This window comes from Nilaparvata lugens, chromosome 4 (assembly GCF_014356525.2).
Source record: "Nilaparvata lugens isolate BPH chromosome 4, ASM1435652v1, whole genome shotgun sequence".
Classification (NCBI taxonomy): Eukaryota; Metazoa; Arthropoda; class Insecta; order Hemiptera; family Delphacidae; genus Nilaparvata; species Nilaparvata lugens.
The window spans coordinates 17989281-18014092 of NC_052507.1; the positions used below are offsets into that span (position 1 = coordinate 17989281).

Below are 24812 nucleotides of genomic sequence, written 5' to 3' on the forward strand. Positions count from 1 at the left end.
CTCTATGACTTATGTTTCAAGCCCAACAACTCCCTCTGTACAAAACCTTACTCGTTCATACTAACTAATACTAACTCACTTATTTCATACCGAAAATTTTTCATTTTTATTAATTCATTATTGTGATTTATTATCTGCCTTTTTAACAAAATCGCAAACGTTGCTCTCATTTCACTTCAACTACCTATTTCATTATTTTTAAATTGGTGTTTTGGAATGAAATCTATTTAGTGAAGCACTTGAAACTGCCATTATTCCAGTCAAGGAAATGTTATAAAGGGAAAAGTTTGGAAGACAATTTTTGACCCCGCAGCTCTGTTTAAGGTAGTAAGGAGGTAAACATTTCAAAAGTCCCCACCCCAACCCATTGTGCTAAGGGGGTGGGGGTGGTTCAAAGGTACCATTTTTTGGTTTCTCGCATATAACACGAAAACTATGTATCTTACGGACATAACTGTTATATACAAAATTTAAGCTTACATAATTTCCTACAATATTCATCTCTAAACATTTTCTATATCTCTTCTAGTTTTTGAGATATCCGCTCTTGAAGGTGTGACATTTTTGAAAAAAAAACACGTTTGCCTCCAATTTTTAACTACTTTTGCTCTTATAACTTTTCAAAAATCGATGCGAAAAATCCATGATAATTATGAGCTCATAAAGCATTAAATTCTCTTCAATTTGATATATAATTTCACACTTTTAGGCATTTCCCTGCAACTGTTGCTGCAGCTTTAGTGTTTGCAGCTTTTGAGTATAAAAACTCCAGTTTTGCAACAATAGACCAATTGACAAAGGAATTTGGAGGGAATATTTTGAACACAGTTTTTGACTTTGCAGCTTTGTTGGCGCAGAGGGCGGCTGCAGATATTTTTGGACTAGCAAAACAGTGGTTCAACAATAAAAAGCTGAGTCTAAATGAAGACAAGACACACGAGACTACCTGTAGCCTCAGTACAAACCAGCTCATCAATCTCACTGAGGTCAAGCTACTAGGATTTACGCTGGATTCAAGACTCACCTGGGGTAGCCATACCAACAAACTTTGTCTGAAGCTATCCAGGGTAATATTTTTACTCAGATGTCTAAAGCCTCTTATTTCAAGGAAGCATCTTGTTGAAGTCTACTTTGCCTTGTTCCACAGCCATATTATCTACGGACTGCAGATGTGGGGACATGCGCCCAGATGTAATGCACTGCTTCTTCAACAGAAAAAGGCATCAAGAATTTTGGACTCAGCCAGATACCTTGATCACTGTTGGCCGATCTTCATCAGACTGGGTCATACAGTGTTCAACCAGTATATTCTGCTCTCCTTGCTACACATAAAAAGTCATTTCACTCAATGACAAGAAGAGCCAATAAGCATTCGTATAATACCAGAGGGAAAGCAAAAATTGATGTACCCTTCTGCAGATTGAACAAGAAAAGAGACTGAGACAACGCACTGCCAGACATGGTGAGGGATCTGGATGACAGAAGTTTTGGTGGAAGGATTAGAGCCTGGCTGCGTGGGATGCCATTCTACTCTGTGGCTGAATACTTTGAGGCCGACAAGTCTTTAATTTGATTCAAATGATTTAGAATCCGACCGACCATCTCGATCTATTTTTTTAAGCTTTAAAAACGTTAATGTTTTGTAAATTTTTTTACAATCAACGACGACCAAATTAGGTCTGAATATAAAATTACGCTGTCCATCCAGGAACTCAGGAAGCTGGTCAATGACGAAGGACAGAAGTAAGTAAGTATGAAGTAAGTAAGTATGAAGTAAGTAAGTATGAAACAAACCACTCTCGGTCTCAGACAGCACCGTATCGCGCATGCGTTACTAACGGTGTTTTCCTGTTCCATTCGGTCAGATCTTTGAATGTAACGTTCTTTGTGATGATGGTTACCGAGCACCATAACTGGAGCCGTCATTCCATTTTGATGATGATATTATTATCCAATGATGATTTATCATTAAATTCGATTTAATAATCAATATATTATCATAATTTCATTCAATATAAGAAAGAGTACTTTTCAATAATATAATTATTGCTGAGAGGTGCTGGCTCGAGGCTGAGAGGCGTTAAGCATGGAGTACCACAGGGCTCGGTTTTGGGCCCTCTGTTGTTCATATTACTCATGAACGACTTCTCAAGCGGTCAGGAGGCAGTGCTTTTTGCGGACGACACCACCTTGATTGCCAGAGGTGTCACTGTGGAACAGGCAAAGGAGGAGTCCGCCAGACTCTTAGAAGTAGCTAAGTTGTGGTTTCTTGCCAACAAGCTCAAATTAAATGAGGATAAAACAAACATTTTGGTTTGCTCATTGAAAAGACAGCCAGTCGTATCGGATCCAGTAAAACTATTAGGACTCTGGTTGGATGAGCGATTGAGCTGGAATCATCATGTGAATCAAGTATGCAAGAAATGTCCAGAGTGCTGTACCTCCTTCGTAAGCTGAGATGTGTGGTGGAACAGAGAAGTCTTGTCATGGCCTATCATTCGCTGTTTCACAGCCATATCATCTATGGATTGCTCCTGTGGGGTCACGCACCAGCTGTCCACGATGTGCTGCTACTGCAAAAGAAGGCTCTGAGAATAGTGACATTTTCAGGCTTTAGGGATCACTGCAGGCCACTATTTAGGGATCTTGGGATACTCACAGTTTACAGTCAATATGTATTGTGCTCGCTTATGTATATCAAGAAGAACCTGGTGCAGTTTCAAAAAAGGTGTGATATACACAGCCACAATACGCGACATGCTACTAGACTGGAGGTACCCCGAAGCCGACTGGCAGGGAATTACAATAGCTTTCCTTCGCAGGCAATAAGATTTTTTAACAGCCTTCCTAGACCAATTTAGGAAACACGGATCTCTTGGTTCTATACCACTTTGAAAAATAAACTCCTGGAAAAGCCACTCTACTCACTACAGGAGTTTTACAGTGAACCTCTTTTTGGGAGTCAAGCACCTCCACAGCGTGAATGACCATGTAGGTTATTTTTATTGAGAATTCCGACACTGCCTATCTGGAAACCCCAGTCATTGGCAACGACCTCAAGTTAGTAAGTATAATTAATAAAATATAACGGTTGTTATTTAACTAATGTTAAAACTATGTCAGCATATTGTCATTTCAAAGCAAAAACCTTACCCCCTAACATCCCCTTTTATATTTAAAACATTCATAAACATAAATCTTTGTAAAAACCCATAAACCCTTCCAGCATATTGCAATATCAAAGCAAAATCCTAACCCTCTCCTAACCTATCTTTCCCCCTTTGAAATATCAAAAACCATAATTCTATCTGTACCCTAGCCCTTTCTAGCATATTGCAATATTAAAGCAAAAACCTAACCTAGCCTTATGAAACATTATTAAATATAACTTGAAATAACCTAACCCCTAACCCTTTTACATCCAATACTTTGGATTTCAAAGCAAAATCCCAACCCCCTAACCTATCCTTTCACCTTTGAAACAACAAAAAACATAACTCTACCTGGACCCTAACTCCTTCTAGCATATTGCAATTTCAAAGCAAAAAACTTACCTATCCTTATGAAAAATTATTAAATATAATCGAAATTAATAAAACCTCACCCTTAACCCTATTTTCTCAATTAGTTGAATTTCTACATTGTTGGTAAACAATGTGGCAACCTTACAATGGTTCAATTAGTTGAATTTCTACATTGTTGATAAACGATGTGGCAACCTTGCAATGCGTAAAAGAGAAAGCGCCATCTGCTTTGTTGAATGATACACAAGGATAGCAACACCATTGCAAATCACACACTGCCATTATAACGTGGACCTCACTATAGATACTGAAAGAATACTTTTGAATATCTAAGTGATAACTGTGACCGTTGCTGGCCGTTACTCTGTATCTGAGACAAAGAGAAGCTGCTCCACCAAACTTGATAACGGCATCATATGATTTGTGTGCTCTCCACAGACTTTAACAGCTGATCTGTATTGACCAATGAAAAGTTGTTTTGATCTCAGTTTCTTAACGCAAAATCTTAAATTTTTAGTCTGCTAATCTGCTTTTCAAATTTGTGTCGTCTCTTAAAGCTTTCTGGAAGTGCATTTATTTTAACAATAAACTGTGAAGTAATTGAGTAAAGAATTGCAAAATAATATTTATAAAGTTAGTTCTTATTTAGGCTATACAATATTGCAACGTCTTTGTCTTTGTTAATAGATTCTAATCAAACTAGGTATCTGGTCATTGTTTTCTCTTCATCCGGGTTTTGTTTGACTATTCTTTGTAAGTTTTCAAAATTGAATTTATTCTTGATTTCTTTGATATTAATAATCATAATAAGTAGTGTTTAACATAATTCATAGGTAGCCTACATCTCGAAAAATGAGAGCTATTTTTTATAGAGACAATCAGTTGAGTCTCATAGCTTATTGAGCGTTAAAACCTAACCTAGGTTGTTTTTCCTCTATTCATTTTCTAGCGTATCAAGTCTAATATAAAATTTTAATTGTACAATTCGTTTTTATAATGAGCAAACAAGAAAGTTTTAATGGTTTAAATAATGAAGATAGATTATATTATGTATTTTCTAATGAGGATAAGATTTCAATTTTTTTAGGTTATGGATAATCGTTATAATAATATTATGAATTAGCAGATAACCCGTGCTTCGCAAAGGTCTAATTAAAAACTTGACCTACTGAAATCTTGCCCCCTGTGGTTTGGGAGAGCTTTGAGTTGAACATCGTACTCAAGAATTTGTTGAAACCCAGAATACACCTACAGTATCCCTTAGGAGGCGACTAAAAGGGACCTCTTTTTCAACTTTTCTTCTTAATATGCTTTGGAACTTTTTATTCCAGAATGGTACTTTTTCCATTGACTTAGCTTTGTGCCATTTTCTCTCTTTTTTATCTGTCGGAGTTCCTTGGTCATATTTTTACTTCTTCTTAGGCCAACTCATGGTGTGATGAGGACCGAGCTGATGGATGGTGCTTTTATATGTTGTCTCTAACGGTGCCTGCAGGATACCAGGCGCCCTGTAGTATCTAGCCTTGCCTGGACATACGGGGCTCTGTCTGGGCTGACTCCACTTTCCTAGCTGTTCGTGGGAACCATATGAACAAACTGAACCCCAAGGCAACTTTAGAAGTTGCCTTGAAATCCATCGGGATCTGCCCCATCAGGACAGGTTCCTCAATCTGAAATGGGTGCTTCAGGAAAACAGGATGTTCCGTTGCACTCTTATTTAGAGGCTATCAACATTGACAAGGCGCTACTTTATACTTTCTCCTGATCACAACATGGATGACTTAAGCTCAAATCACATCATCCCAACTGGAGAGGAAGGAGTTTCTCAGACCACTGCTCAAAGGAGGGCGGCCATTCAAGCAAAAAACTTCGTGAAAGAGGTGAGGCTTTTGACCCTGCAAAGTATCGAAGGAGCAAATAGAAAAACCCAAGAGACCGGGGATGGGTGAAACTCCAGGCACAAATGTGGGACAGGGCAAGAGGCTGAGTAGAAGGGTGTCCTGTTGCCAGGCCTCCTAGAAGCAATTTGACGACCCCTCCCTCAGAGGAAGGATCTAAAAAAAGCCAGGAGTGGAACTCACATAGGTCACGAGTTGGCGGATGGAGAGACCAAACCTCAAGGAAGGGCGGTCTTCCATGCAAAACTTCTTGGTAGTGGTGAGGCTTTTACCCTGCAAAGTTTTTTTTTTGGGCGGGGGGGGAAATCCAAGAGACCAGATAAGGGTGAAACTCCAGGTACAAATGTGGGTCAAGAGGATGAGTCAAGGGTGGCCAGGTGCCCTAGAGGCAATTTGGTGACCCCTTCCTGAGCGGAAAGACCTACAAAGAAGGCCAGGAGTGAAACTCACGTAGGTCACGAGGACCAATCAGTCTGCCAAGAGACTACCAAGCATATCACACTGGATTGCGAGAAACTAGGGACAAGAAGAAGGGCTTTGTTTGGCTGCAAGGAACCAGGTGATGAATGGGATGTTGGTATAGGGAAAAACTCTTGGATCTTCTAAAGTCTAAAGGACACAGGTACGTTTGCCCAACTAATGTACTTGGGAACACAATAAGCTCCGGTTGACGTGTGGGGCTCTTTGAAACTTTGGATCCTTGAATGATTACATACTGAAATCTTGAAGACTTCAATATAGGCCTATAACCATCCTCAGTAAATTAAGAATCTATATGCAAAATTTCAAGTTAATCAGTCCAGTAGTTGAGACGTGACTATGCATCATTCGTGAATTTCCTATCCCGTACATGTATAAGCCAATTCTTTCCTTTATTATATTAGGCCTATGGATTATATTGCAATTATTTGGATTTATCCATAAAATAGGAAACTGGAAGAGGAATACAATATTGGAGTCATAAGAAAAAAACGATTTCATAGTTCTTAGTTTTACCTCTAGCTTGTCACCCATGAAAAACGCACCAGAAATCATGCAGGGTTTTCTTTGGAGGGAGCTGGAGAACACATTTATTGATGTACATCGCATGAAGATGTATTATTTTAAAACTGAAAAAACGATCTAAATTTCTTAGATTTAACATTCCTTTGTATTTTAGTATTACTCAAAGCACGGCAATGATTACTACTTATGGGCCTAGTTGCACAAAAGTCTGTTAAATTTTAACTATAATAATAATTGACGTCTTCTTCATCTCTGATTGGTTTTCGTGGCATTTAATCACCATTAAAATTTCCACAGAATTTTGTCTTATTAGATCATTATCCCCTAATTATCAAAGGATGCGGTTGGCTCTCTGGTCGTGCTCCCTGATAAGCTTGTGCGAGCATCACCCTCAAAAAAAAATATTCTTCAATGTTGTTTTCCATCACTAACTGCTTATTATTAAATCACTTTTTGTCATTAAAAAGAACGACAACAGTCAAATTTTTTTACATTAAATGAATTAATTACTCACTGTGACAACGAGATCTTTCGGCAGCTCCGCCATTGTCAACCAGGAAGATGGCGGACCTGCCGAAAGATCTCGTTGTCACAGTGAGTGATTAATTCATTTATTGTAAAAAATTCTGACTGCTAGTCGTTTTTTTTTAGTAGCTAAAAGTGAAGAGATATTCATTATTATCCATTTATCGATTAAAGATTAAGCAAGAACTTGAATCAAAGTATTTGTAGAATAATTGATTACAATTTGTTTGATTGTTGTGTTTGCTTGTGACAGTGAGAGATGGACGGCAGTAGCTCAGAGGAAGATGATGCCAACTGGGTGTTCTACAGAGATCGTGCCGAATGGGCAGATCTGCAACCCCTTCCCCAGGACGATGGGCCACATCCTGTTGTGGCAATTGCCTATTCTGATAAATGTAAGGATATCACATTATTGTAGTTGCATTAAATGTGCTTGTAAATCTATGATCTTATCTTTTTGAAAGTTGACTGGCAAAATCATGTTTCCATTGGCATTTCATGCTTTTGAGAAATTTGACTTGAATGTCTCTTATTCAAAGATCATTACTGAACTTAATATATAGGACACATACTGCTGATTGAAAATCAGTGATTAGAGTTTTTTTTTCTTTAGGGCTACTTTTAATATATATAAAAATATAAATCTGAGTACCCTTTTACTTCAGCAAAAAATATTTAGTTATGAAAGTTAATCGATATGATTTAAGGAATGAGAGGAATGTTTACCATTTACTTCGAATAATTTAGCCAGAAACACCTTAATCTACATTGTACCAAAAACTTTTAATGATTTACTCGATAATTGTGCTGAGTTTGTTAATATAAGCCAGTTGAGAAGAAATTAGAGATTTGGTTGATAAATACACTTTATATGTAACATAATGTAATTCATTATTAATGTATTGTATTGTTGTAATTTATTCTGTTCTATTTTTGTATGTAAGTTCAGGTTGACTATATATTTAACACTTTTGAGATTTTTGAGAGCTCAGCCAACAATTAATTAATTAATATCATGATAATTTTAACTGTTACGTAAATTCTGTAAGTAAATTTAACAGTGTAATAAACTGATAAGTAAATTTAACTGTCGAGTAAAAATAAAGTTCACTGATATATGTATATTTATATTTTAATTTACATGTTTTGTATATGGTACCTTGTCCGTCAAGCAGCCTCTTTGAGGTTCGCTTAAGGTAACTTATCTATTCAATAAACGTTTTTTTATATTCTATTCTAAAAAAGGGTACTTCTGTTTGAAATTGTTTTCAAACAAATATTTATTTATTTATTTATTTCATTGACAATCATAAATCATAATTATAATAAATAATATGATTGGGAGAAGACAACAGGCATAGCACAAAACTGTCTTCTCCCAAATTTTTACAAATGAAGTTTCAAAAAAGAATGAGATTAAGATTTCACTTTTCACTTCAAAAAGTCTGATTTCCACTTCAAACTAAACTAAAATTTTTAAATTTTGATGATTAAAAACTAATTAAAAACAAAAACATTTCACTCAAACATCTACAAATTGGAAATTTTCTTAGTGATTTTTCAAAATTTTGAGCCAGAAAAGAAACACAACTTCACTATTAGCACAGCTGTATATTTCTTATATAAATATTTCTTATCCTTCCCGTTACACCTAGGACATCAGTGTCTTAGTACCTTTCCAGCTATTGATAGGAGTACGTTATTGTAAGGAGAAAGTTTCCATTCAATTATAAATTTATCTGGAATGTTGTATTGCTTGGAAATCTTCGCTTACTCTGTACAACTCTGTTTCAGTCCGGGATGTTTATGATTACTTTCGAGGGGTGTTGAAAGTTCACGAACTATCAGAACGGGCCCTGGACTTGACCCGAGACGCTGTTGAATTGAATGCTGGAAACTATACAGTCTGGCAATACAGGCAAGTTTTAAAAACCTCATGAAACTGAAAACTAAAACAAATCAAAATGTTTCAGTAAAGTAAGTAATTTTTCTATTGGAGAAATTTGAAAATGTATAAGCTAAGAGTTCTTGAGAATTAAATTTGATAGTTTTAAAAACTGGGCATTAATATGTTTTCAGTGGAGCTTGCTGTGGCCGTGATAGATTATGTTTCTCTTTGTTATTTTTACGTATTTTGCTGTGAAATTTACGATATTTTAAAGCTTAAAGGGGCAACATAAAGTTTGAAATGTGTTCTCATTATCTATCAGTTTGAATCATCGTATTTATTTTTTCTAGTTTGTACAGTAATTACATTAAACATTTTACAGAATTTTCGAAAGATGAATACCTTTAGGTCAGGTTCTGGATGCCAGCCGGCTTTAGGAGCTATTATCTTTGTCACTGATAAGGGAGACCACTGACATCGAACATTCTTCTCGGCTGATTGTGAAATGAAGTGGTTTTGTAACAATCAACTCATTGTGCTGTGATAGCTGAATTCCCATATAATTTCAATTTATTTCAAAATTTCAATAAAAACAGTTTACATATTATATTTCAATCCCTCTAGCTAATAGTATTATCTCTAACTTAGAAAAATATCTTAGCAAATGGAGGTGTATGAGTAAGCTTTATCCGTGCAATATGTCCCAACTATTATACAAAAATCCAGCATTAATATTAGTTTGTTGAATATTAACATTAGTTCAAATTTGGGAAAGGAACGTTACATTAGTCCAAGTTTAGGGCTTCAAGCCTGTTGTTCCTTTTCCAATCATTCATAGTTGAGAATGATATTGTATCTATAAATGTATAAATAAATAGTTTTACTTTATAAGTGCGTATAGTACTTTCTATTCTAGTCTGTCTAAAGTACATTAGCCTATTTATTCTTTTTTTATAAAGTAAAGTGAACGAACCTTGATATCCCAGTAAATTTCTATATATTACTTTTCTGCTTAAAATTGTATGTTCTTTATTGAACAACTATTCTTTCTTATGATCCAATTCTTGAGAAATCGCTTGAGTAGTTTTGGCTGCCATTGAGTAAGATCACTGTGTAGATTCTACATTGGTAATATAAGCTTAAATTATTTGTATAGTTTGAAAATCTATAATAAATTTAGTTTTTTATTCTACAGGCGAGAAATTCTGAAGCATTTGAATAAAGATTTGAAAGAGGAAATGGCATTTGTTGAGGGTGTCATATCAGATTTCCCCAAAAACTACCAAGTGTGGCACCATCGTCAAGTTCTTGTAAGTTGGTTGAATGATGGATCTGAGGAGTTGAGTCTGACTGCCAAGATGCTAGCCATGGATGCCAAGAATTACCACGCATGGCAACATCGTCAATGGGTCATCAGGACGTTCAAGTAAGACATTACTCTGGTGGCATCTATTAATCTATGTATCTCTTCAGCTACGCCTGTTGCTCTCTCCTAGTCAAATACCTCAAAGAGATATAAACCCACAATGCCTATGCCTTCCCAATGATAGCTCTTACTTGAAATTGAAGCCCGCCATTGGGGTATTTTAGCACGAGATATTATATCTATATTATTGTAATGCTATAGATTTCAAAGGCATTGGTATGTAATAATCTTATAGGTTGCCCCCTCAATGGCCGATTTCAATTCCAAGTACGACATTAGCGCTGTATGTGAGTTTATGCATCTTTAAGGTCTTTGCTCCTAGTCATACCTATATGATATCCAATTGTATTAAGGCTATGCAAAGGTTAAAAATAAACTTTCTACTGGTGATATTTTCCAAAGTTTTACGATTTGTTATTTTATGATTTTACGATCAAGCTATCAAAATGAAAAAGTTTCCTCAGGAAAACATTTTTTCCGATTATTACTTTTTGAGATATTAAAGTTTAAATTTTTGGGACAGAACATTTCAAATTCGGTAAGAGATGAATCCGTGAGACTCAGAGGATAAATTCTTCATGGTATTTTTCATTGAATAAAACAATAATTTTCTGAATATATCATTTATTGAGAAAGTTATTCAATTTACTAAAAATTACCAAAAATAACTTCTAGTTGAGTTATTTTTGGCCATTTATGGTAAATTAAGTTAACAAGTCAAAAATTGATATTTAAAAAATTTTGATTTATTCAACAATACCATGAAGAAATATCATGATCCTGTAAATCTCATTGATTTATCTCTTACCAAATTTGAAATGTTCTGTCTCAAAAATTTAAATTTTAGTCGCTCATATCTCAAAAAGTAATCGGAAAAAATTTTCTCCTGAGAAATATTTTTCATTTTGATAGCTTGATGATTTACAAATCTAGAAACTTCGAAAAATATCACCAGTAGAAAGTTTATTTTCAGCCTTTGCACAGCCTTGATAAAAGAATAAAATGTATTCAAGCCTTCCAAAAGTTTGATGCCAAAACAGCCGTCTTTAAACTGATTTTCCAAACCATCTATTGACGATAGGCTACTGTTAAGGTATGATCACATTGGATGTGCAAGTGCATGCGAGACCATGCATAAGCATGACCACGCGTGCCGATGAAAAACAAAATGTGGAAAGAGTCATAGCAACATGTTGTGACTTGTCTGTCGCTGCTCACACGAACGCCACCAGCAAGTGCACGCGTTCAGTGTGAGTGTTTCTATGGCTCATTCCAGATTTCGTTTCTTATCTGCACGCGTGGTCATGCTTAGTCTCGCGTGCTCTTACACATACATGCATCCAAGGTTATTATACCCTTGGGTAGTTATTAACCGTTTGAAGATCGCTGAACAACTGAGCGTGTGTAATCGATAGCAGCGTCAGTCTCAGTCTCTCAGCTCAACTACTCACCTGCAACTTGTATCTGGACTTTAAATCATTCAGTGAACACACTAATAACGATGTTTACGCTCATTATAAGATATATCATAACAATAGAGTATATCTTTAATGTTTTAAACTATCGACAAATAAAAATTTTTCTACAAGTTTTTACTGTTTAGCGCACATTACATAATGTAAGGTGGTACTACGTTAAATAATTTATCTAACGCTACAATGAAAAGTTGAAGGTGAGGCCGGTTACAGACGAACCACTTTCGCATGTGGGATGTGGGAGCTACTATTTTCCTTCTGTGGTACCACAAACGCAGCGCATATGGAATGCATACATTTGTTTGCTTGGTAGTGGCACTGATACTTCCACATGGCGTTGCGCGCGATGGTAGTGATTATTTTCCTTGCGATTGTGTTACCACTGGTTTGAGCACCACGCTTCCCCTAGCTTCTATACCAAAATCGCACTAATGAGCGTTTCCTCAAATATAGTGTGAAAGACTCTCTGCTTAAGTCGTATTGTTCTGTGGTATGTCGGTCCCACATCTCACATGCGATAGTTGTTCGTCTGCAACCGGCCTTAATCATCTTGAGTGGGAATGAATCCTAAGCGATTCAAATAAATATTTTACATTTTGCAGCTGTTGTAGTGGGGTGTGATTCATATGTGCGATATTTCATATGTGCGAGAAGCAGTTGATCGGGAGGATCTCAGATGTGCGAAATTTCAGCTTGTCTGCTTCCCGTTGCTTTGTGGATACAGTGTTATACTCGTATGATACTATATCATATTCTGGATTGATACTGTATCCTGAACAAATCATTTCAAATAATATTAACATATTGCCATTCAAAAGCCAAATCCTAACCTCCCTAACCTTTCCTTTTACTTAACCTAAACCCAATTGAACAGATCCCAATTGAACATTCTTATTTGCAAAGGTGTAGCTGACTAAACTCCCTGTGTATCGGCTTGCAACGTAAACGCAATGCTGTGAGAATGTGCAAACTGGACGATACAATGTCCCATTTATTTCAGTTTGTCTGGAATAGCCACTCGCAGATCTGAAATTTCGTACTTCTGAGGCCATCCCTTATAGTGTACCGAAATTTGTAATTAAAGTCTCAAAAACTTGATGAAAATTGCAGTTAGTTCTAGTTCAAGTAGGATAATTCAATAGTATTTGTTTTTTTGGAATTGTAGGTAATGTGCATTGGAATTTACTGAACTCATTAGCTAGAATAGTTTCTGTAAATAGAATGGAACTTCGAATGAGGCTAACGGTTCATGATACTAGAAGCTGATGCTTGTCAATTTTGCTAATTTGCTCACTTAATATACTTCAATCACTTGAAGCTTCAAATTACAGGGGCGTGAGAGGGGAATAGAGTAGCGTGCATGCACTCAGTTCCTCTCGCAACCTGCCTTGCACCAACCGACAGGGCACCTAACCATAAGTCCTCTTCATTAGTCAAACCTATTCTCGTGACTGAACTATGATTGTAAAAGAGACTGGTGGTATGGAGACGATGCTAGTAGCTGGTTCTGGTTGACTAGAGTATTCACTAGCATAGTGTAAACGTTCAATAAAATACATTTTAGAAAAAAGATAAATTATCAAGCGATGGATATAAACTGTGTCCTGGTAAATACAAAATTGTTGAAAGTTAATAAACTATTTTCCAGGGTTAGTCAATTTTGTTTCCAGTTTCACTCTCTTTTGTCAACAATCATTGTTCATGATTGATGTTTTTTAATATTCAATTTGTTCCAATTTCAGGCTATTTGATAATGAGCTAGAATTCATTGAGAAGCTTTTGAACGACGATATCAGGAACAACTCAGCATGGAATCAGAGGTACTTTGTGATAAATCAAACGACTGCATTCTCTCCAGAAGTAATAGAAAAAGAAATTGCTTTTGTTCTAAGCAAAATCAGGATTGCGTCAAGGAATGAAAGTTCCTGGAACTATCTTAGAGGGTAAGTACATAATTCTTCAATGGAGTCTAAATGCAAAAGAGACATACATACTTAGAATAATGATTTTTGAGTTGAATACAAGTATTCATACTTCCCAGTTAAATCAATTAAAATGTCTGCAATTGCAAAAATGGTGCATTAAATGAATAAATAACCCTTTCATTGCATTCTTATACATATTTACAAATTTTATAAATTAAATACAAACAATCCTCTATGCAATAATCAGCGGTGCATTATTGACAATATTAAACATTTAATGTAGAATTTTACGCGGGAATTCAGGTTTAATATCTTTCATATTGAATGAGAATTTTTTTTCTATTTTTATTGAAATACTGCTCTCTTGAAAGTAAATCCGAAAATATGAATTTTATCACTAGGGGAATATTATAAATTCAACATCTGGTAACACCTAATATTATTGCTGACGCTGTATTCCATTGTAATGCTCGATCATTGTACTTTTAGTCAGTCTACTGCCAAACTTCACCGAGAGCACTTCTCTCTTTTTCGATGTATATTTTATAATTATGTGTTTGAAAATAAAGTTTTCTTTTTAAAAGGTGTTTGGTTACCCCAGAACTATAACTGGCGCCCGAACTACCTTCCTTACGTTTTTTCGAGGTTGTTCATTTAACAACAAGTTTTTTTCGATTCGCGATCTTTAATTTCTACTTCGTGAAAAATCCGGAAAACCAGTGAGTGAGGTGAACCCTTCAAGACAAGTTCTCTGCGTACCACACCTGCGACCTTCGAAGTTCAACCTGGCAGACAACGAAGACTCTTTCCACAAATTTGAGACGGAAGTAAAACTACCATCAACTGACGTGATGGTACTGCCCCTAATTCTCCTGTTGCTGGCCCCAGCAACGTCTTATAAGATGGTCGATTTGAGCAGAACATCTGGTATTGCTCCAATCAAGATACAGAATTCTCATATAATTAATGAAACTTTTACCTATGTTCATAATATCAATACTAGTTATTTACGTTTAGAATTAAGTAATATTGAAACATTTGTTGATTTTCTCGCTAAAAGGAATAATATTCATAAGAGTCGCTTAAGTATGATGAAATTGAATTTGAAATACACTAAGAATAAATTGAATGAGATTCAATCAGTTAATTATAGGCAGAAAAGAGGTCTTTTTAATGGTTTAGGATCCGCGATTTCGTGGATCACTGGGAACATGGATGCTGATGATAAGGAAAGATATGACAAAAATTTTGCAGACAGTCCAATCTAATGAATATCATCTTAGTAACAATGTAGACAAGCAATTTGCTGTAAATCAGAAATTAATTAACGAATTCAATAATGAGATGAAAGTAATCAGAGCGAATAATCTAAAAATCAGCAATTACTTTAATTCTTTGTTCAATGAATCCAACCAAATGGAAATGAATCAGCAATCCTCTTTGTTATTTGACTCGCTCCTGCTTCTGAATAATAAAATATCTGACATTGTAACTAGTCTCGAATTTTGTAAATTGAAAATACTCCATTCTTCTATTATTTCTCATGATGATCTTTTTCTCCTACAAAAAAACTCAAATGTCAGCTTTATTTCAAATAAAATTAGTGTGTTATGGAAACTAAGCAAAGTACATTGTGGATTATTTAAAGACCATATTTCATATTTTGTGGAAGTACCGCTATTGTCAACTGTTTACGAAACGTTTTTTCTATTGTCTTATCCTGTCATTATCAGTAACGAAATTTTATCAACTATTGCGCATCCTTCTTTTGTTCTTCGAAATGACAAATTATTTTCTGGAAATTGTGAACTCATTTATGATGATTATTATTGTAGTACAGTAAGCGAACTTAATGATATATGTATTGAGCAATTATTAAATGATAGGAATCTAGACGGATAGGTGGTTTAAGGACGGTCTTAAGGTAGTTTTGAAAGACGGAGATTCTTTCATAAAATATGTAGAAATAGTTGATCGTTTTATATTTTTTAATTTTAGTACATGTATGGTTCTGAATACTGATGTGAACAAGAATATTACTCTTTTTCTCAATAAGAAAACGCAATTGTTGAAAATTAATAGCTCAGAAACACTGATTGGTTACTACAAACCAAATATATTTTGGGAAAACGAAATTCTACTTCCAACTGAATTTGTAGTAAAAAAACGACTATCCAACTTCAACTTTGATCAAGTACATACTGCTAATATAAATTTTCAAAAACTTCATGTTCTAGATGAGTTACCTCTGACCGATAATCGAAACCTATGTATTATTCTTTTGCTTATTTTTACTGTAATTTTATTGATTGTTATAATATTTCTCAAACGGCTGTTTATCTGGCACAAACTTTGTTACCTAATGTGTTGTAAATCTGAAGTTGAAAATGATACTGTACAGCGTGAACCAGAACAAATATGCCCCAGACTACCATGTACTCAGTTTATAATACTTAAATATAATATATGTTTTTTATTTCTTTGAAGCTGAGGGCAGCTTCACTCTTAGGGGGGAGGAGTTACATCTGGTAACACCTAATATTATTGCTGACGCTGTATTCCATTGTAATGCTCGATCATAGTACTTTTAGTCAGTCTACTGCCAAACTTCACCGAGAGCACTTCTCTCTTTTTCGATGTATATTTCATAATTATGTGTTTGAAAATAAAGTTTTCTTTTTAAAAAGGTGTTTGGTTACCCCAGAACTATAACTATAGATAATTTCAGTAATTCAAAATGCGAACACTTGAAACTAAATCAAAAACTAATGATTGCAATTTAAAATAATTCTTTGATTTAATGCTGGGTTATAAGCTTCTCATGAGTTTCCCGACACGGAGGCCTTCCCTTGCGTCCAGTTTCTGCGCACCATCAAAACGCCCGAGGGAGATGTATGGCATTCATATCCTACATTCAGTACGTCTGTCAAAAGATGTTGGACGAGGGCTGATTCTAAATGCCGACATTTCAATATTATTGAAATAAAACTATAACATGATACACATATTTTTTGTGTATTTGAGAAGTTGATATTGTGGTAATTATTCATAATAAATGAAAAAGACCAAGAAATTGTCAAAAAAACCACAGATTTATTGATACTTAGAAAGACCGGTTTTGGTTATTACACCATTGTCAATCTCTGATAAACTCCAGGAGTACAAACTCCTGATAAACTCCTCTCTGTAGTTTATGAGAGATTGACAAAGGTGTAATAACCGAAACCGGTCTTTCTAAAATGGTATCAATAAATCTGTGGTTTTTTGACAATTTCTTAGTCTTTTTCATATAATATTATCATGATATCTTCCTGGAGTATTGAACTGTAGCCTATAGCCTTCTTGTAGCCTATTCTTCAACAAGGAATTGATATTTTGTTTTCCTACAGTTACGTTGAAAAGTGGCCATTGCTGCACTGATTACAGAACGCAAAGAATCACTTTTCCGCTCTAGTGCGGGAAAAATTTTTCTGCACTCCAGATTTGCAACATGGCAACGCAAAATACTTAGTAGGTTATATGGAGCAACAGTGCAGCAAAATCAAAATGAAGTTGGTAACAGTGACTGCTGTGGCTGCTATAGTGAGCAGAGGTGCAACGAAGCACAACGCGCTAATTATTAAGTAGATAATTATAACCAAGGACAACGAGGACTTTAGGATTTTAGGATTAAGGTTTTTATCAATAATAAAATTACACAGAAAAACATTTGATGCATTTCAGGCAATTTTACCCATAATTACCCACTTTTCATATTCAATGGTAACTGTAGGAAAAACTTAATGTGAAATACGTGCGCAAAGTTCCTCTGCTGCACTCAACAAACCATTCCGCCCTCGCCTACGGCTCGGGCGTAAACGTTTCTTTCGGTGCAGCAAACTGTTACTTTGCGCACTAGTTGCACAAATAACTATTCTCATTCAAAAATTTAATTAGAATAATTTTTCAGGATTCTTTTGCACTGTGAAAATGGACTGAGAGAACCGTCGGTGATTGATTTCTGCGCTGAATTGTACAATGCTGAGAACAGATCGCCGTACCTACTAGGTTTCCTGATTGATGCAGCCCAAGAACACGCTGAGGCTGGTGCTGGCAAGGAAAACAACCTCCTTTCCATCGATCAAGCATTACAGGTAAAGCTTCCCAATCAATATTGTAGATAAGATAGATCTATATACACGGTGTCCCACGAAGAGGTTTACACGTTTAGTTTTATATTACGTGCCCATTCATGCACCGAACGTTTTCAAATTATACACAGTTTACAAAGTAGGTTATAAAAATATTCTGGGAAAATTTCAGCTCCCTAATTTTCGTAGGAAGAAAGTCGCAACATATTCGCTTCCTGGAAAAACTACTGTCGCCATTTTGTTTCTACGAAGGTTAGGGAGCTGAAACTTTCCTAGAATATCTTTATATTTTTAGAACCTTCTTTGTAAACTGTGTAAAATTTGAAAAAGTTCTGTACATGAATGGGCACGTAATATAAACTTAAACGTGTAAACCTCTTCGTGGGACACTGTGTATAAATAGATAATATTTGTAACGTGCTATAAATTTTCGGCCCCAAATTTATTGTCTAAATTTAATATTTTCTATATTTGGCTTAGTGGTTTTGTGTTTTGTTTCGGTTTTGTATATGTTTGGACTTTTTAACGTTCAAAATTAACTTTATTCCGAAGTGAAAAGTGTAAATTGAAAGTATTGTGCTCACTATAACCTTAGTGTCCGGTTTCCCATTAGGGAACTTTGGACTATATACGGCGAGGTGGAACTACATTTTTGCCCATGGTGCGAACGCTATTTTTCGCCACACCCAAAAAAAACTTCCCAATATATAAGAAATTAAAAAATAAATAAAATTCAAACAGCCTATTTTGATAGTTTGAATCTTGGTTATGACAACTTTTACTGTCAATTAATTTCAATATTACTAATTAATAATTTACAATAATGACCATATTTTTATACTATTAATATTAGGCGCGAGCTTTGCGCCCGGTGCAATATCATGGATAGATGGATGAATAGAATTTTCATTACTATTTTGAAATAATGTGATGAAAAAATTAATATAATTGCATATTTCACAGTTTTGTCTCAAATATATCTAAAAAATTGATTGAAATTTAAATTACGGTAACTAATATAAAAAAAAGGTAATAAAAGTCGAAATTCATCGACAAAAAAAAGTCATTGACCGAGATTCGAACCTAGATCATGTTTGTTATTCACTGAGCTTTGAGTTCTGACTGATGTATTACGCCTTTACGCTCTCGGCCATTCCGTACTGTTGAACGTTGGGGCCTGACTGATAACCCTTAGCATACACGTAATACTGTAATACTAGACTTCTAAAAAAGTTTACTTCACTCCTAAAAAGCGTACCGTACAACAGACTTTGGCTCATGACTTATATTATTAAAATTAATATTATTATCTGTCTCACAATAAAATTTTCACTCTGAATTAAGTCAGATAACGTAGGCTATGTAGGCTACTATAATAATAGAGTATAGCGCAAATTTGAAGCCGGTTTGCTGGCATTTTCACAACAAAATATTGCTCTGAAAATAGTTAAATCATAGAGAAAACATTCGAAGATTCAATCTTGAGTGGGCCTAATGTTTTCTCTATATGGTTTAATATTGAAGAAAAATTATCTAAAAGTTTTAATAATGAATTACGGAAAAATTACTAGGAATTTTTCAGTCAAGGCTGAGTTTCACCAGTAGGCTTACCTTAAACTTCAGATCTGTGCTGTATTTGCTTATTATTATTGTTGATTGTATTGCATTAAGAAGTGAATTCGATAATAAAAAAGAAACAATTATTACTCTACCTCACTTTTAAATATTGATACAATTATTGTACTTTGAATTCAAATTCGATTCTTCACTTTTAAATACTTGCGATACGTACCTTTCTGACAATGGACAATGTAGCCAACATTATATTGTTGAGGCTATGGAGATATATCATCGTATTCTATTGTTTGATATCAAAAACACAATAATAAATATTAAATTATGAAACAGTAATTTATAAAATATATTATTATAGACATAATACCGCGATTCACGATACATAATTATATAGATTATTACAGTCATCATGAGATTATCTCTCTATGATTTTTGTGAGATCGGACACGATCAGCTGTTATTCAAGGTCATTTTACAGCCCTAGGCCGTAAAGTTTTACCGGCCTGGTCGGAAAACAATCACTTTCGGCCTCCATATGACGCACGTAAACCAGCTCATTACATCCAAGTGTGGCGAAAAATAAATTATTTAATTTCTATAAATATTTTTCCTGTTTATTTATATATTTTATCAAATTAGTTAAATAAAACAATTTATTCAAGCAAACATTTTTTGAGGTTCAAGTTTTTGTGTTTTTGATCCTTTGTTATTTTTCTTTGCTGCTCTATTTGAGGTTGAATTATTTTTGTATAATTACAATTTTTAATATTCCAATGGTTTATTTATTTATTTTTATGTTAGAAACTAATGTGAAACAGCTGTTTTTCTCCTGAAGTCTTTTGCCGAAGACACAAAAAGCTCATAGACATTTTTGACAGACCTGAAGTATCGTTAGTGGCCGACCTAATAAATACGATACTGCAGGTCTGTCAAACATGTCTGTACAAGCTTTTTGTGTCTTTTGAAGTAATATTTTTGCAATTTTGTGTCTTTTACCTTGATATGATTTTTTAATTAAAATTCAAAGATATGTAGGGTCTTATTGTCCCATATCAAAATTATAGTATATTTCGCACCTAGGGCCGAAATATGACTTTTCTGGCTCGAAATCGGTTTTCAAGTCCGAGGCCGTAGGCCGAGGACTAGAAAAGATTGAGAGCCGGAAAAACATTTTTGCCCATGGTGAGAACGTTATTTTTCGCCACACAGAAAAATAAACAATATATATATTAGAATAATTGTCTATTATAAGCACTTCCGAAAGCAAAAGTGGAAGGTCATAGCTCTAGAAAATCTGAGGTAATCTGAATATCAGGAAATTGTCCAAGTATTTTTATTTTTTATTCTGATTTGTCTAAATAACCTAAAAGATTATGTTCAATTATGTAAGAGGTTGAATTTATACTTTTTATTCTTCCAAATGACAATAAGATGATATTATTATAAATTTTTTGATTCTTGAATAATAAACACAAATAATGAAAAGTTTTTTGATCAGCTGTTTTAGCACACTTGAAATTTGGCCAATCTGGATGTCAACAATGCTTGTTGTCGTCGACTTCGGGAGTTTAGGTTAGAAGTTCTATCCTACTCTGAAAATCGAATTTGAATAGTTTATAATACGGTATATATCTTATCTGTTTTTCATTCATCCAAATAAATGATAGTATCTTATTGCAGAATACTTATTCAATTCTAGAAGCATAAACTGATTCCATTTTGTAAACACGTTCACATCAAATCAGAATCAGCTGACTTCAAGGTTATTTTACAGCCCTAGGGCCGTAAAACTTTTACCGGCCTGGTCAGAAAACAATCATTTTCGGCCTCCATATGACGCACGAAGAAATCTTTTGGCAATATTTTAACTCTAAGGGTGCTTTTTAAGGGTTTAAAGTTCGTCTTTTAGCATGTATATTCTTCTTATTCTCTTAATTATAATTGAAAAATGTCCATACCATGTGTTAATATAGAACTATAATCTAGAGAGAGTACCTCTTCGAATTAGTTGTTAACTGTTAACTAAATTAATAAAATGTCAGGTTGGCATTAAGTTGAGTTGACTTTGTTAGGTTGGCACCAAGTTGAAGATTGAAATGCATTTATCGCGGAAAAATTGATTGGGCACTGCTACTTCAATCAGAGCTATTACTGGGAATATTATATTACTAGCCGCCAGGCTCGCTTCGCTCGCCATATCCGTTTAGCCAGACGTTTAGTCTGGACCCCCGACTGGATCGTCCTAACATATGATCATCTTAGAAATGAAAAATGCAGGTGAGCGAAGCGAGCCTGCCGATCTCATTCTTGGACGATCCATTTGGGGGTCCAGGGGGCGGAGCCCCCTGGCTAGACGGATATGGCGAGCGAAGCGAGCCTGACGGCTAGTATTGAAATTTTTTTTATATTTTCCATGTAAGTCCGGCCACTAACGATACTGCAGGTCTGTCAAACATGTCTGTACAAGCTTTTTGTGTCTTTTGAAATAATATTTTTGGAATGTTGTGTATTTTACCTTGATATTATTTGATTTCTATACATATTTTTCCTGTTTATTTATATATTTTATCAAATTAGTTAAATAAAACAATTTATTCAAGCAAACATTTTTTGAGGTTTAAGTTTTTCTGTTTTTGATCCTTTGTTATTTTTTCTTTGCTGCCCTATTTGAGGTTGAATTATTTTTGTATAATTACAATTTATAATATTCTAATGGTTTATTTATTTTTATTGGAGGTTTATTTTTATGTTAGAAACTGATGTGAAACAGCTGTTTTTCTACTGAAGTCTTTTGCCGAAGACACAAAAAGCTCATACAGACATTTTTGACAGACCTGAAGTATCGTTAGTGGCCGACCTAATAAATAAATAAATAATACAGTTTGTTTTGTTCTATAGTACTCGTATTTCAATTTATTATTTCTTTTTCATGGCATCAATACTGTTCATGTACCGTACTTGATGATGGGTTTCCTTTGTTGCAGTTCTGTGATGATCTAGCGAATAAATATGACGTCATTCGAGCCAGGTACTGGAATTACATTTCGAGTAGCTTGCGTGTACACAACACAGCCGGTGTATCGTAGTGCCTCAACAAATATTCCCTTATATTATTTAAGTCTCACCAACGTACGCTCATATCTATCTGTATGCCGATTATACTCTATTTTTAATTAAGAATAATTCTGAATTGATAATTTTGATTAATTTTGAGTTATCAATGACATTGGAAAAACCTTTTTGGGTTATAATGCATTGTTAGTCATATATTACTTGTATCTCATGATTATAGTCAAGTTGATAATCAATAATCCAATTCTTATCAATCTGATCCCTAAAATATGAATAAGTCACACAAAAAATAATGAATTTCTTCCACTGAGAACTACTAATATTACAATTCACAGTATTCCTGTTGCGAATGTAACAACACATTCCCCCCCGGAAAAGTTTGAAAGCCCATCAATTTGGTGCGATTCTACGAATTTTCCACTTCAAAACTAACATACCCATACATCCCCCCCCCTTGGATACACCACTGCCTGTAAGACACATCTTATTCAGAGTAATAATATTAATTTACTGCATCTTATTTAGGTTAAGTCTGGGATATTATACTGAATACTGGTCTGATATTTTTTATTATAATGTTGTCTGAATTATACATTTTTTATTGAAAATGTCCTAGAATTTTTATTTTTTATAGCCTAACCATGAAAAAAACAGTGAATCAAGTGTTCACATTTACTTGGTAAATTAGAGTGAGATAATTGAATTTTATGCAGATATAGATAGATATGCGATTACTGTATAATATTTTTTTAAATATCCAATGAAAGCTATATAAATAGAACTAAGGACTCTGTTACATATCCATACTTTTTCACTGTTAAAATTAAACTTGAACTTTAAAAAACACATTTGGAGTGAAAATCCAATGAAAGCTATATAAATAGAACTAAGGACTCTGTTGCATATCCATACTTTTTCACTGTTAAAATTAAACTTGAACTTTAAAAAACACATTTGGAGTGAAAATGCACTTACTTTGGTAGTGACGATCGTTTCGACCTGTTGTTGGTCATCATCAGACTGTGGGAATTTACTCAGATGTCAAGGTTATGTGTGGTAAGGGATGAAGGTGGAGGAATAGGTTGTGGTGGGGGTTGGTGGATACTTAGTGGGGCGGTAATTTTGAAAGTCCACAGTAAGTGCATTTTCACTCCATAAGTTTAGAACTTTAAAATTCAAGTTTAGAACTAAGGACTTCTACTACTGCAAATATTGGTCGAAGAAATAAATTAACAGAAGAAAATTGAAGAATTAAACTGTGCAAAAACTGTGCCCAGACGGGGAATCGAACGTAGAGTGCCTGGTGGGCCAAGGGTTGAAGCCGTTCCGCCGGCAATGTAGAGGTACTGGTTTCGAACCGGGCACCGGGTTCGATTCAGTTTTTTTTCTTCTGCTATTTAGTTCTTCGGTCAATATTTACAGTAGCAGAAGACCTTATATTGATTTCATTGGATCTTTGAAATAATTATTATTCTAAATAGAAAAAGCCTATCAATCCAATTCTTAATGGTCAAAGTCAATAATCTATTGCTGATTGGTTCAAGATTGTAACAATTAAAATAATAATGATATTACATAGTAGAAAAGAGTTGGATATTGTTACCTGCATTTGCAAACCGGCGATGGCATATTACTTCATTGTATTTTTGATACAGTAACAGAAATAATTGTGAAACATTAATTTGTATTTGTAACGGAACTTATAAAACACAGACGGCATGTGAGCCGGAATAATTTTTGGGTTGCGAGCCGTATGAGTCATGGCCATGTAGACCTACCTGCATAAAAAACATCTTGTTGAAAGGTGGATGGTGAGGGGTGGAGGGGAATCGTTGTCAGAAGAGCAACTTTTTGGTGAAAGTTGTCAGCACGGGAATGAAGCAGGCAGGGAGAGATGTTTGCAACTTTTTCGAATGCCCTTTCCAGGCTGGGTCAACACACACAGACCTGTCAGGAACAAGCGACCTGGAATTTAGCAGTGACAATGTGAACCTCCCTTTCTCCATTACACTCCTCTCCCACCACGAAGCTGCCTTCTTCCAGAAAAGGTCCCGGCGAAAACAAAATTTGAAACTTTGCTCGTCGAAACCGTATTAGGGTGCGCGCGAAGAAAGATGAGACTTTCATAAATAAACATCGGAGTTGCTGGGTGCGTGTGATCTTCGCAGTTGGTATCTTTTCAAAGCGAGCGGGTCGGACCAGCCCCAGCACCACCGAATCCAAAATAGATTAAAGTGAAAAGTGAATGAAGCTGAAACAACTATTTCTTTCTACTTTTCTTGCTTGGCTGCTTCTCCACAAAAAACCAAAAGAAAATATTCAAGTTTTGTAGAAGTTTCGGCAACTGGAATGACAACTATTTGTTACAA

At 34.9% G+C, this 24812-nt stretch overlaps 1 protein-coding gene across 1 annotated transcript; it reads left to right on the top strand.

Annotated features, from left to right (window-relative positions):
• The first annotated feature begins 3915 nt into the window (after nucleotides 1–3915).
• On the top strand, nucleotides 3916–23051 carry LOC111047958 (protein farnesyltransferase/geranylgeranyltransferase type-1 subunit alpha). The gene is made up of 7 exons (XM_039426831.1): nucleotides 3916–4277; nucleotides 7206–7347; nucleotides 8747–8870; nucleotides 10036–10266; nucleotides 13484–13684; nucleotides 17616–17799; nucleotides 22356–23051. Exons 2-7 carry the CDS (start codon nucleotides 7212–7214, stop codon nucleotides 22455–22457), a joined length of 978 nt encoding a protein of 325 aa, XP_039282765.1. The 5' UTR covers nucleotides 3916–4277; nucleotides 7206–7211; the 3' UTR covers nucleotides 22458–23051.
• Nucleotides 23052–24812: the final 1761 nt, after the last annotated feature.